This window comes from Ornithodoros turicata, chromosome 3, assembly GCF_037126465.1.
Source record: "Ornithodoros turicata isolate Travis chromosome 3, ASM3712646v1, whole genome shotgun sequence".
NCBI classification, from domain to species: Eukaryota; Metazoa; Arthropoda; class Arachnida; order Ixodida; family Argasidae; genus Ornithodoros; species Ornithodoros turicata.
In genome coordinates this window covers 17,400,687-17,414,867 of record NC_088203.1, presented here as the reverse complement: position 1 = coordinate 17,414,867, position 14,181 = coordinate 17,400,687, and the positions used below count along the sequence as shown (strand labels likewise).

At 46.2% G+C, this 14,181-nt stretch overlaps 1 protein-coding gene and 1 long non-coding RNA gene across 3 annotated transcripts in view; one reads left to right on the top strand and one right to left on the bottom strand.

Annotated features, from left to right (window-relative positions):
- Positions 1-14,181, bottom strand: part of LOC135388237 (GATA-binding factor 6-A-like) — a 62,037-nt gene that overhangs the window by 33,371 nt on the left and 14,485 nt on the right. For both annotated transcript variants that reach the window (XM_064617647.1, XM_064617648.1), the window contains exon 2: positions 859-1,772. In XM_064617647.1, coding sequence (XP_064473717.1) covers positions 859-1,772 — 914 coding nt within the window. The remainder of the gene's footprint in view (positions 1-858; positions 1,773-14,181) is intronic.
- The window catches only part of LOC135388238 (uncharacterized), a 41,055-nt gene continuing 37,075 nt past the window's right edge, over positions 10,202-14,181 (top strand). Inside the window, exon 1 of the long non-coding RNA XR_010421310.1 lies at positions 10,202-10,260. This is a non-coding gene — a long non-coding RNA (uncharacterized LOC135388238). The remainder of the gene's footprint in view (positions 10,261-14,181) is intronic.

The following is a 14,181-nucleotide window of genomic DNA, read 5'->3' as shown; positions in this document are numbered from 1 at the left end:
ATTTCATCGATCACCATGTTGTAAATGACCGTTGTACATAATCGTTGCGTCATCCTGCAGCCCCTGAACATGTGACCATACCTGTCTCATACCTGTCTCATTAAATTTTCCTATGACAACAGAGGCATACATATCTCTGGAGACTTGCGAGGAACGGTTGAGCTATGAAATGTCCTGCAACTACTTCCATTGGGTACCAATGCTGTCATGCTGTGAAAATTTACCGTTACCTCACGCATCTATTCTTGTGTAACGCGAATATTTCCACAACGCACGTCACTATGCTGCGGTGCGCAACACATGCAAGCCAAATATTGCCAAAGCCTGCTGAGTGTTAGATGCATGTGGAAAACCTCCCACTTCATCATCAGAATACATATATCTTTTGCTCAGATGCATAATGAGGAATCCTCTCGTGTAAGACGCTGTTGGAATCCAGAACAAAGCTAACCTGGTGGATGACGTCCAAGAAACTACTGCAATCGTCAAACCCACATAACAAGACAGACGAACCTTTTCAAGCTTTCGAACACGCATGTTGAAAGTCTTTCCACCATGGACATTGTTTCCGCTCACTTTGAACCCATCTGTTGCTGATCGATAACACGTGCACATGACTCTGCTGGTACATGAAAAAATTGAAAGAAAAAAAAAAACTGCCTGTCGCTATAGTACAGCCCCAATTACAAGCGATCCGCCTACGCGACATCAGATAAGTGGCATCGACTCGCTGCTCTCGCTCAGATACGCAGCTTCCCGATAAGGCTAATCTTTACGGTCACGCTGAGCCGAGACCCTTATCTCTGGAGGGAGGAGTTGACACAGACGCGCGCCTCTAATAAAGCGAGAGGACCTCACCTGGTGACAGGATTCTTCCCATTGAATCCGTAGCGTACGCCGTATGCTGCTGCATGGCCAGCGAAGCGCTGTTGTCGTACACGGGCCACGGCATGTCCGACCGCACATACTGCGTCGAGTAGAACCCGTTGGAATGCGACGGGTCTGATGGATCCATTCCAGGGCTGATGGAAGTTGGCTGCAGTGCATACGCGCCGCCGTTGCCGTTGTGACTGTCGGCTTGTTGGCCTTGCCACATGGCCTGCCCCTGAGACTGCGACACGTACATGGTAAGAGGGGAGTACATAGCCGGCGGAGATCCACCCAGCTCGGACCCGCCGTGATGCACTTGCGCATATGCAGGTGGGCTGAGCACACCGGACGATGGCTGCGTCTTCACGTACACGTGCTCCGGGTGGCGAGTGGACTGGACAGCGTACGGTGAACCCGGAGCGTACGATGTGGCACCGTACGTGCTGACCATGATGGCTGAACCGCCGAGGGACTGGTAAAGCAAGTCCTTGTCATCGCCTTGCGGTGGCAGGGCGTCGGCTGGGTTCAGCGCTTTTAGGCTACTGATGGTTCCAGGCCCTTGCTCCTCTCCAGGAGCGAAGCTGGTGACGGCCACCGGTATGGGTCCCTGGGGACCAGAGGGGCTTCGAGGAGGCGGTGCCTCTTCGGGAGGCGTCTCTTGGTGGCGACGGACGGGCGACACATCGCCTGTTATCTCCTCTCCGCGGGAGGTGGGAACGATGGGCGGTTCGGGGGCGGGTTCCGCGTTGGGCGACCAGGTGTGCGCCGTGCTCGGATGATGGTGCAGCGGCGCGGCAACTGCCGCCGCCTGGTGGGCGGCTTGTTGAGCGGCTTGCTGGGCGGCTTGTTGGGCAGCTTGGTGCTGCTGGGCGGCTTTTTGTTGCAGCTCCTGTTCCATCGCCCTGTCGGGTGCGAAGAGGGAGCAAGTTAGAAAGGAATCGCATCAAATGGAAATAGTATAGCGATGAGATTTGAGAAGCATCTCATACTCGGCATATTACATGGAACGCATACAGTGACATTGGCAACGATTATAAAATATTACGGAGAAAACGATCCGATATGTTAAGGGTTTGTTGTAGAAAAACTAGTAAGACTTCATCGTTATTTTCTTCAGAAAAGATTCTCTCTAATTAATCACCGAGACAAAGCTGCGTTTTATACTTAATGCGTACGTGATATGAGCACATTTTTGTACTGTTGCGGACACGGTTAGCTAAAATCGCCTGCCAGTACTTCGCCGTCCCATATTACCTCCATTGCGCTTGAAAGTGTTGTGCCAATATTGTATTTGAAGGTGGACCCTCCTGCAACGCGTGTTTATTAGTCGAAATAAATAGTATTGCAACACCTGGAGATTTCAGATGCGATAAACCACGGAGTGCTGATTTTACGCAATCGTGTCCCCCACAGTACATGCGATGCCGAGTGCCTCTGGAGGCGATGCATGCTGTGTTTAATTACAAATTATCACTGAATTCGGTTCCTGGAGAAATACCCCCGTGCACTCCTTGATGCTGTCGAAAACATGATTTCAAATCGTGAAACATGATTTAGAACATTATTCCGTGTGTTTAGTGTTCGATTAGTGTTAGATAAGCCAGGTGTGTCTTTGCTATGATTTAACCGTTAAATGAAATTAGGAAAAAAAGTATTACGCTCGGTAGCTATGCATTCATTACTTCCGTTTCATTACGATTTGCATGAGCGTTACAGGGCATCGTTCCTGAAGCATCGTTCTGTCGAGTTTGAGTGTAAACGTAAAAACGGGAAGAAATTGAATTCGTCACCCGACGAATTCTGCTACTTCCATATGAACCCCAAAATGAACGAACCCCAGAGAAAGGGAAAAGAAAAATGAAAAGGTAAAAAAAAAAATACATGAACCCTCCCTCTCCCCGAACTGCGTATGCACATGCATATCTACATCCCCTACAGAAGTGAAAAGAATCGCGACAAACTAAAACATCGTTCTCGCCTGTCTCGTCAGTGTAGTACTTTCCGTCCAGGACTATATATGGCTAGACTATAGCATGAAAAGCAACCATCGTTTCTGGACATTTAGCAGATCAATAGTTTTGACTACTTGCACGCAATTGAAGGGGTGGCGACAGGTCATCCCAGATGTACATAAGCATAAAATAACAACATAACATAAAACAATAACATAAAAAAACGGTTCTTTGCGCCGATGTGAACCTGCACTGAAAGTTTAAGAGCGAGGAGGGTGATAGAAGCGGAGAAAATGGCCGCCGCGGATACCGAAACTGATGCCGGGGGGGGGGGGGGTCGAGGTAGCTTGCCATTGTTGGCCACACTCACGTGGGCATCGTATCATGCGGCTCTGACATCACAGACCTCAGCGCACGGGAAGTCACGTGTTTACGGCTGCCAATGAGAATGGACGCAACTTCGCGGTTTGTGACGTCTCCGCTTTGTTCGGCAGTTAACTGGGGGGGGGGGGGCTATAACTCGCTAAGTAGTCTACGGCACGTTGAAGAATGTCTGTATTCTGGCGTGCAGTACAATTCGTCCATGATCTAATGAATCACATCTATCACAGCATCTCGACCGTTTTAAGGTTCTATTTGCCCTGTACTTTTGACACTGGAGGGTCTTTCATTGCACCACTGTAAATGTTCATTATTCACCAGAAGGGACTCACACAATGAGAACCTCTACGAAAAGGATTGCAAATAGGCCACTCCAGCGCCACAGAGGCGATGAACACGCACTCCTAGCCGTCAACAGCCATGATATGCCATGAAATTAATTTACGACTGCGCCGAAACTTGAACCTTGGCCAAATTGTTTTTTTTTTTAGCCTATATAGTAAACTGGCAATAACCCCACATCGACGCGCTATTGCCGCAGCTACTGTGCTTCAAGTGCGGCTGCAAACACAAATGCTCTGCCACATTGGAGGTTCTGGCTCTACCAGTTCTTTCTTACAAGTTCCTGAATTAATGTCGTGCTCAACACCTGAAATTTCTCCTTCACTTTCCACACTTCAACTTCCACACCCACTAGAAACACCCAAAGATCTTGCAACTTGCAACACCTCGTGCCCTTCTTCTAGGATCTTCCTTACGAAACGAAATCCGACACGAATATATTTTATACGAATACATGCATGGCAGTAGCCAGCTGACGGTTATGCCACACGGGAAATTCCAACACTGACGAAAATCCTGACGAAAAATCCTCGTTTTACGCACTCTAAAAAAAAAAAAAAAAATTAGGGAGCAATTATAGCTTATGTTCCCTGATGTTGCATCTATTCCTCATCTTAGTCCCTTGACTAAAGCGACCAGGCGCCTCGATCTGTTTCTGTTGGCCAGGTGGAGCCAGTGAGCACCACTTTAGCGCACCAAAATATGCAACGCGCGGTAATTTAGCAGACAACGTGGCACTTTCAGATACATGGTGTCGAGTTCTTCGCACTTGGCAAGATGCACCGGCTTTTCTGTGGATTTCCTACAGGTTTTGTAGGTCTCCTTCACGCATACGGCTTGAAACACCACGCAGAACCCGCTGATGAAACTCCCTGCTGTTTGGATCCGTGGCCGCTTGGGCCCGAAATGGCGCTGTATTTGTATACAGGTTTGTATACAAACTTTGCTGCTACGGTATACCTGGGTACTAGCTCGATCTGTGCAGAGGGAGCTAGTATTGAGGCACTCTACTTGCTGCTACGGTCCTCGCCTTGACGGTATTGGTCCCGCGGTTTGTATATATATAGTCGGCTTGTGCGACAGCGTATATTGTCCCGCTTTTGGGTGCAACGAAACGAACCCTGAATAGAAAAAAAAAAAAAAAGACGCGATTAAACGAATGAAGAGCTTTCAGACCTTCCACGTGACCCTCGCCAGCCTCTCATTGCTCTCATCTTTCCACGATGTGTACCCAATGGAACTTGCTAACGTGTTGGCTAACACGCCATTCCAAAAGTTGGTGCTTTGTCGAAAAACGTAGAGCAGGCTTTTGCACACTCTGCTTATCCATAGCTGCCTCCATGGGGTCACAATCTTGATAGAATGATAAATAATCGCGGCGTTGACGATAATGACGAAATGGAAGTGTAAGTTCGACGAGATAGCGAGATTTTACGGCGACAGCTGTTAGTGTCTCGTTTCCCCGAGATCGCGGCGTCCGCAGAAGGAAGGACATTTACCTCCTCGTTTATAGTAATTGTTTCAGGTTTTTATTGTTATTGCAGGACGTAGAAATCGTAATATGCAGACGGGGTCCCTAGCAAGCTAGTATGGGACCCCGTGTTTGTTACAATGTGGCTAGCGGCTATACATTGATATAAGAGGTTATACAAAAAATGCAATAAACTATGTATAATATACGAAAAACTAGACTGTGGCAGTTCGGAATTGCGTCAACATATCACGTATCAATAATTTAGTGGTGTGGGCCGGATAACAAAAAAGAGAGGGGAAAAAAATTCGTCTAGGAGTATATACCTAGATGCAGACCAGTTTATTGGTGTTGTTGCATGAAGAGCATATGTGGTAAACAAATGTATTGGGATGAAGAACATGCTACTGTACAGGAGAAATATCTGTTACTGTTACTGGTGCACTCTGTTTAGGAGGTGGTCTTTTAACTTTTCTTTAAAACTTCTGAACGCACTAACCAACCGAATATAGGATGGTAGTGAGTTCCAAAGACGGGAAGTGTTGTAGGCAAAGGAGAAGCGTCCATATAATTGGTAGTTTGGTACGTACAGGGGGAACGTGTAACCATTGAGTTGATGTGCTTCTTCTATGTACAATTGGTTGCAGAGGTGTAAGTGTTATGGAGTCGATGGATAATTTTCGATGCTAACTGAAGTGAACAGAACGCAATATATTTCTCCATAATTAATAGTTACTTAGTTAGTTAGTTAGTTAATAAATTAAAAGTAAACGTTGGAGCTTTCAGCAACCATAGTTAGTATTTGCAGAGTGTCATAGGCGAAAGGTATGATGTGACGTCTATCAAGAAACAATATGCTTCGCAAGACATTATATACCATGGTTTCTACAGGCCGTAATGATGCTTGATAATATGTTAGTCCATAAATTGTTATGCCGTATGATATCAGAATGTACAAATGAGTTATAGATCATTAATTAGTAACGTTTTAGTGTTAGGTATGTATCTCAAACGATATAGAACAGGTATGTATCTCAAACGATATAGAATAGGGATGTATATGCCCTGATCTTCTGACAAATAGAGTTAATATGTTTTTTTTTTTTTTTCATGAGAGGTCTTGTTCAAATCTGATGCCGAGAAATTTGAAATCATTAACATTCTGTAGTGCTTTGCTGAATATCTTCAGATTGAATGCTGTGTGTAGTGATTTGTTTTTTCTGTTTAAAAATGATGTAATTAGAGGTTTTAAGGTTAATCACTAGTCGATTGGTCGAAATCCAATGTGATAGTTTTTGGAGAGCTGTGTTACCTAGTTCATGTAAGTGCGTTATATCTTTGCTTGTCCAGATCAAGTTGATGTCATCTGCGTAGAGGATGGCTCCAAGGAAGTTAGGTAGATCATTGATATAAACTAGGAAGAGGAACGGGCCTAAAATGGATCCCTGAGGGATGCACTAATTAATCTCGCTTGGTTTTGATTTTGCTTTACCTAGTGTGACGTATTGTTTGCGATTGGATAGGTAACTTTTTAGATGATGAAGAGGTGTGCCTCTTACGCCGTACGTGGGCAGTTTCAGAAGTAAGATGGAGTAGTCAATCAGTGGTCAATTCAATCAAGGTAGTCATTCAATCAAGGTGGCAATTCAATCAGGGTGATCATTCAATCAGTGATCAATTCAGTGGTCCTTCACGATCGGCGTATTTGTATTCTGCATTACATCATTATTTAGAATCAAACACGGTATTAGTGACGACGACAACAAGGACAGTGTTAGCACGACGACGAAAAAGTTTACCAAAACACCCACAGGGGTGGCACCCAATGTATACCTATTCCATAGACGAAAACGTATGGCGGGCCATAGAAAACGTGCTGGGCGAACGCAATGCATTCTGGACAGGTCCTGGTCGCACGTCACAGCAAACGTCAACGCACACGTGACCTTAAAGATGGCCGCGCCCGTGATCGGCTGCAAAATCGTTTGTAAACAAAGCGTTTACTGTTTCTGTGCACCGTTTCGGGCGTCTTTCGAGCTCGGTAATTATTTTCATCTGATAATCTCGCATCAAACGCGCTGTTTTGTACATGAGGCCTGGTACCGTTGAGCACTTCCAAAGATGCGATGACGACCCGGCATTATGACACACTGGAGCCGATGCGATTTACTTAAACTGAGGAGAAAGGGGGTACCATATCGCGGAAGAAGCACCGTATAGTTTACGCTGGCAAAATACCTTCGTCTCTTGACTTTGTGCCGACCGGAATATGTCGGCAAGCACTAAAACGACATGTAAACGAAGTCACATGACCTCAAAGTGACGTTTCCTATATGACGTGTGACCAGGACAAAATGGCAGTTTTGCCAAAAAGCACTCGCTTGAGGGTAGTTACAACAATGGCGGGTTTGTGTCACCCCTGTGAAAACACCCTTATGGCGAATTCGGGTGACCATTTCATGACAACGGGACCTAACGCTCGGAAATTGCCCGCGCTGGACCACGTGACCGGTTTTAGCCGCTTGGATCACGCTGGGGGCATCGCTGTCGCTCGTCTTCAGGGTTTCGTCGTCTACTAACCCACGTAATGTTGAACTATACCCACATGAACTTCGAGGTTCGGGCCAATGCGGGCCCTTGCCACTTTCGCAGTGCGAATGTGACGACACTGGATATAGTGGGCAACCTGCTGCCCGGTCGTATCGAGACCGGGCGAAACAAAATGCAATCTGGCAAATTCCGGGCGCTCGGTAAGCGCCACGCGAACATGCGAGCGGACATGACTGCTCGGGATCGGGCAAAAAAAGAAAAAAAGTTCTCACGAAATGACCACACGAATTCGCCAATAGTGATTCTGTTTCAGACGCCATGGAGATACCGAGTCCTGCTGACGCACAAGCTTCGCGGCGGGCGCGGGCGCGAACAACGAAAGCGCGGAACTCGCGAAGACCCAGCTCGTCGTGCAGCCGAGGCCGCAAACAAGAGAGTGCGCCGTCAGGATGCCAATGTGCGTGCCGGCGAAGCTGAGGCAAGGCGGACTCAGCCGTGAGCCGACGACCCTGCAGTCCGCGCCGCCGAAGCAGAGGCAAACAGGCGTCAGAAGCAAGCGAAAGCCGAAGGAGTCACGAAGGGGCAATTTAGGGAGAACCCATTTGGGTACAGTTGCTCGATGTGCGATCGCTTGTGGTTCAAGAATGATCACACACCCATGCCATTGACTTGCCATGCGCTGCTTCGACTACAATTTCCAATTGCCGACATTACCACCTTGCGCTTGTGTGCATCGTGCCTCCAGTCGGTCCGCACCGTTGCAAGTGAAGGGCTTTCAGTATAGCTGTGCCTCCCGACGCGACTGCAAGAGCCGCGCGGCGTGGAGTGGCCATCTATACATGCGAGACCTTTTTGCTGACTGCGAATGACGTGAATGAGATGTGTGCTGTGCAATTTGAGAGTGAACTCATCGTTGTGGCCGCCTACTTTGCTCTCACCGCCAGAGTTTCGCGAGTTATGACATACCTCAGCTACGACTTAACAGTCCACATGCTTTCGCCGATACTGCTGCTGGGGGACTTTAACATCGAGGCAAAGACCACAAACTTCATTACCGGCCTACAAGAAGCGCTGATGTAACTCGCCACCAGAACACGAGCCATGACGACCTCGAGAAAGACCTGCATTGATTTGGTCTTGAATAGGAGACCTTCTCATGAGGAGACCGGAGACCTTCTCATGAATGTCGACCACATCACCACTCACTTGACGGTGTTCACCCCATACATCAACAATAAAAGTGTCGACCCGCAATAGCTAACCGTAACCGTCCCGTGAATTTTTTCATTTCTTCATATTCCGAAAGTAAAAATAAAAAAGGGAAAGGTTGGAAATAGCGATTGATTGAATTGAGTATGTGTGAGTACGGTGGCACACTAAAAAGTGCATATATTCTGGCCAAAGTATTTTATGCGCGCGCTAGGTAGGACGTAAGATAAAAAAATAAAAACGACACAAAGTATACATACAATATTAGCTTACAGATAAAAGTGAACGTAATTAAGTAAGATAACGACACTGGTACGGAGGACACCGAGGGGGGAGCGGGGGTCGAAGTAGCTTGCCGTTGTTGGCCGCACACAAGTGGGCATCGTCACGACCAGGATTCAGGAGTTGGAATGATTCCGGAATCATTCCAGATTTAGCAGAGCCCGGAAGGGAATTGGAATGAAATTGTGGGAACTGTCCTAGGGATGGGAATGGAATGGTCTGGGTGCCCCGGTGGCAGTTTTGGTTTCAACATGCTGGTTTCTGCCCTCGCACCTTTTGCACTGCACCTGCACACGGTCAAGAGCGAAATAACCTTGTCTTTGTGCTTTTTCCGTGCTTGGTAATGTCAATCTCCTCTAGCACTGCTGGTCTTCCCAGTATGGTTAGCGGTCCTTTTGTTTTATTGAGGGAATTAACGGAATGGAATTCGGTTGCCAAGCCATTCCAGGAGTGGGAACTGCTACCTTTTCATTCCGAGGAATTGAAAGGAATGGAATTATCGCAAATCTCCATTCCTCGGAATGGAATTGGAATTGCAACCCTGGTCACAACTATAGCCAAAAAAGAAGAAGAAGAAAAGAAAGAAAGAGAAGAAAAAGGGGGAGAAGAGAGTTGACAGGAGGAAACAGAGTTTATTTTGTTGGCTCCCTCACGACCACTGAGCGTGCACGTTCCTCTCTGAACAAGTGTCGGCGGTGACATGAGAGAAGAACTACTCGGTCATTTCTTGACAACAGGAGGCTCACCCTTTAAGATACCTCGCAGGAACCAGTGACGCGTTAACGCTTTCCATGTCGTATATGACTGCCTAGCTCAACTCTAGCTTCCTATCACACAGTAATCATTGCACGGTTAACTTTGCAAAGGATCAACTGAGTCACAAAGCAGCCGAAGAACATAGTCCTGCATCCGAGCATAAACACAATAGTACAGACGACAAAGAGAGAGCTTTATGCAGTCGCTGTAAGGTGCCTTCGTTGCAAAGACACCATGCCTGTAGAGTACACGCCCAGTTATCAGTGGTTACCCCCGATTATCTTAAGACTTTGCGCTGGCATTCACACTTTTATGGACCCGCTGATACACGGTACCGTAATTTTGGGTGACAGCAGAGGTTTCCGATTGGCGTCAAACCTCTTGCCGTCTTTGACTGTGCTGCACCGTCCAAGGCAACCTGCACAGTTCAAGCTCTTCAACGCTCCTGTAAGTTGCAATATTTCCTTGCCTTGGCGTTCCGTTTGCGGATAAAGAATTTCATTTCATCAGCATAGTCGTAAAATACTAGCTCACCCTTAATAAGAAGAAAGCCTCTGTGCGCCGCTGGGCCTGACAGCCTATAACTTCCACTGTCATTTTCTTGTACTTTCCGAGATGTACTGAGGAAGTCATCTCGTCCTCAGTTTAGCATCTGATTCTGAGTATACTCTTCTTCTTCTACTTTTCCGTATACGTGGTGGTTCGGTTCAAGTGCGTAGTTACGGTGGTTTTCGCACCATAAGTACAAGCGTAACCCATGTAGAGGTATTTGTTCGGCCTAAATTGTCGAGCAGTCGTCTGTGAATACTTCATAGATGTTGCTGATATCTTTTCTCTCCAATTTGTACTTTCTCTAAAGCCTGCTTCATTCCGGCGAAAATATCTCCAGACATTGAGCTCCTATATCCATCAAGTGCAATGGTATTTACAGTGCAAAAGGAACCGCCAACTGTATACGACGAATTCAATCTCTCCATATTTTTTCGCTAACATCAACATCAACAACCGGAACTGTGCTGTCCTTGAACTTCACTGTGCTGTTGATGGTGTTAGAAGAACGCGCGAAGCGTCCGTGGACAGAAGTGGGCGAGCACTAAGAGATTGCGCTGCTCATAGCCACAGTTGCTTCGCGGCGCTAACACAGAATTTAAAAAAATACTAACAGATTGCATTTGGTTACCACACGTTCTAGCGTACTTACTTGTTCTGTGCTTACTTGCTCGGGGCCTACGCTTGGGATCTCACGGTTGCCCGCTCTGTGATCTAATCGGGATATTGGTGCGTCAATGACGTAACGATGGCATATCGATAGGCATTGAATATATCGCAATATATCTTACACATTACGCTATTGCGCGATATACCGATTGGCTTCTTAGACTCAGCATTGAAAGATAGTGGTATATATCGATTATAGATCACTGCCCTTTTGGCAGGACGTACGTACGAGATGAGCAAGTTACGTGCTTGATACAAGATAAGGCGCGCATTTGAAACGAAAGATATACTGCGATAAGCTGCCAGTGCTTCAGCGTGGCCTTTGTGTATATCTCTGATCACCCATATAGGCACGTGAATGCGGGTACAGATTACCTGAACACTAACTACATAAGTCTCTGCGTTACACCAGACAAAGCAGAAACAGTGTGCCCAGTGTTCTTTTTTTTTCACTGTCCAGATCCATTGTTGGATCAGCTGTTCATATGCAAGTCCAGTATTCCCCACCAACTCAGGACCTTTCTATTATATTCATTATTAAGTATTCATATCATGTCTATTTTCCACCTTCAAATCAAGAGGATACATAATACATTTACATATATTCAAGACGCTCTCTATCATTAGCTAAGCTTCTCATCATCTAACAACATATCTTCCTTTTCCAAATATTCCAAACTGAAGGGACTTCACAATATACACCGCCACCAGTGTAATCAACCGCCGCCAGGGTAATCGAGCTGCAATCTTTAAACCCGATATAACTTCACACATAGTATGGACCTGTGGACCGAAATGAATAGTGCCACAGACCCACAGCCGACAGAGGCTCTCCCTCCTCCCTCTCTCGCCCTTGAAACAGTTGATTTTGTAAATAAACATCATTATATCATATCATATCATCATATTATCCCGCAGTCTCAACTGAAAAGGGCAGTAACAATATTGAAATATTGGGTTACAAAACGCTCGTCTGAAACAGTGTTTAAAGTGGAACAGTCCTCCTGAAATGGTGTTTTCTGTTCCCCTCATAAAAGGTTTTTGTATAGATTATGTCGTTTGAAATGGCGCCGTTTTCGTAGGACTTTAGTATAATATTTAAAGAAATAATAGTAATAATAATAATGAGAGGCAGAAGAAGAAGGATAGTAGCAAACAGTGTTTTTGTATCAAACACACTTGTGTTTCGGTGTGAAACTTCCACCATAGAGGTGTGCGTGACACGAGAAGATATTTAGACCCGAAGTAAAAAAAAATAAAAAATGACAGCGTACGGGCTCCGTGCCATCTATCCATGTGAACAGGGACGTTCCTGATGTTGGTGCTGAAGCTGTTGCAAGCGAATAGCAACGTTGCTTTTGCGCGACCTCTGGCCGCACTTGGAAACTAAAATAAGTTCCTGGTCGTGGCTGGTACGACTATTTGAACAAGCTCCGACAAAGCTTATCTGCGGCCCGGTTGTGCTTATCTTTCTCACATATTTGCGTAGCGCGAAGCCAAGTGGGAGTGGTACTGCGGTGGCTAACGTCGCGTGTTGGAATATTTCCCTATGGACATTATACGCGAACGTGCTCGGTGTAGGTTGTATAATGTTCGTAACATGTGCGTGGGGAGGGGGGGGGGGTGGACGCGTGATTCACAAAGATGAGAAATTGTGAAGTGGCTGCTGCTGCTTTTTCATTTCGCAGTAAACTTACCTAAATAAAATAATTATCTTCGTATCAACACAATAATACATACGGAGTGTTGCATGGCTCAAGCGGGGAGCCCTATCCCGTTACACGTGTGAGATAAGATAAAGATATGGGAATCAAGTGGACATGACTCAACCTAGGGCCAGTAGGTCCCACTTCATCATCACAATATATATGTTGTTAGGGCCAGTAGGAAAAAAGTACAACAAGCACAGAAATATTATACTAACAAAATGGACAAAGCAGAAACCACGAAGTAAGACAAACCACAACTATTTGCTATGATCACTGGTATCCAATGGCATATATCGATTTAATGAACTAGTTTAAATGTTTAATTTGAGTAGTAAAACGACACACTATTTGCATGAGGCGCCCACGGTCGTGTTGTTCCTTCTCCAAGCGTCTCAGCGTCTCAGTACAGTGTCTCAACGACCACAACAAAGACATTATGGGGATAAAGACGGGAGTTTTTATCGCTGCTGCAAGGCTGCGGGGCCGAGCCGCATAACATGTGGAGTACTAGGTGATCGAGATGAGAATGAACCCAAGCAGCACAATGTACTGAAAGCCGAGTGCAATAGGGGTGGACGGTATGTGTCTTATCGATGTTCCTTAGTTTCACGAGTCGGTTCAAGGCCTTCCACCTACCCGTCCACCCCTATTGCACCCGACTTTCAGTACATTTTGCTGCTTCGGAAGGTGACTCGATACACACGCGCATGACGTGTGAGCAACACAAAGGTCACGTGTCACCAGACGATGTACCAGATCGCGGTACAGCGCCATATTCGTCACGATGCCAGAGTAGGTCATAAGCGTGTGTCGCTGTATCGATTCTGTGTGTGCGAATTGTGGAGTGGACCTTTAAGTTGAAGCGAAGTCCGCGCAAAAGGGATGCAGAATATATAGCCCGGAAGGCAGCCTGGTAAAATTTCTCGCGTTCACAAACAGGAGATGCACTTTTGAAATTTTGATTTGACCTACTATAGGCAGAGAAATGGAAGAAGCGTCATTCAAGATTCAGAATTTCCTATATACAATCCCTGATGACTACTGACTGGTAGTGACTCCCAAACTTGCAACTTCACCCGTGCAAGTCTCACATGCAATTTCTCAACAGCCCATATTGCGTACTCCATGCTGAGTATGACGTAACAACTATGGTTAAGTGTCTCTATGGGGCTCACTTTAGTACAACTTGCCAAGTTCGTAGTCTCCCTTGGTCCCTATTTGCCGCCTTTTGATACATATAGATTGCTCTCAAAAAGCAACTGTCCTGCGATTACATATAACTGCTGTTACCCACTATGCCATTTACTTTTAGAATATCTTGTCTGTGCGTAGGGTTAACGTAATCCGTTGACGTAATGGCTGTGTATACTGTAGACACAGTGCGTGTCGGGAGTGAAGTTTTACAACTGTTGTAATCCGGCTTCACGCATCATGCGATGGT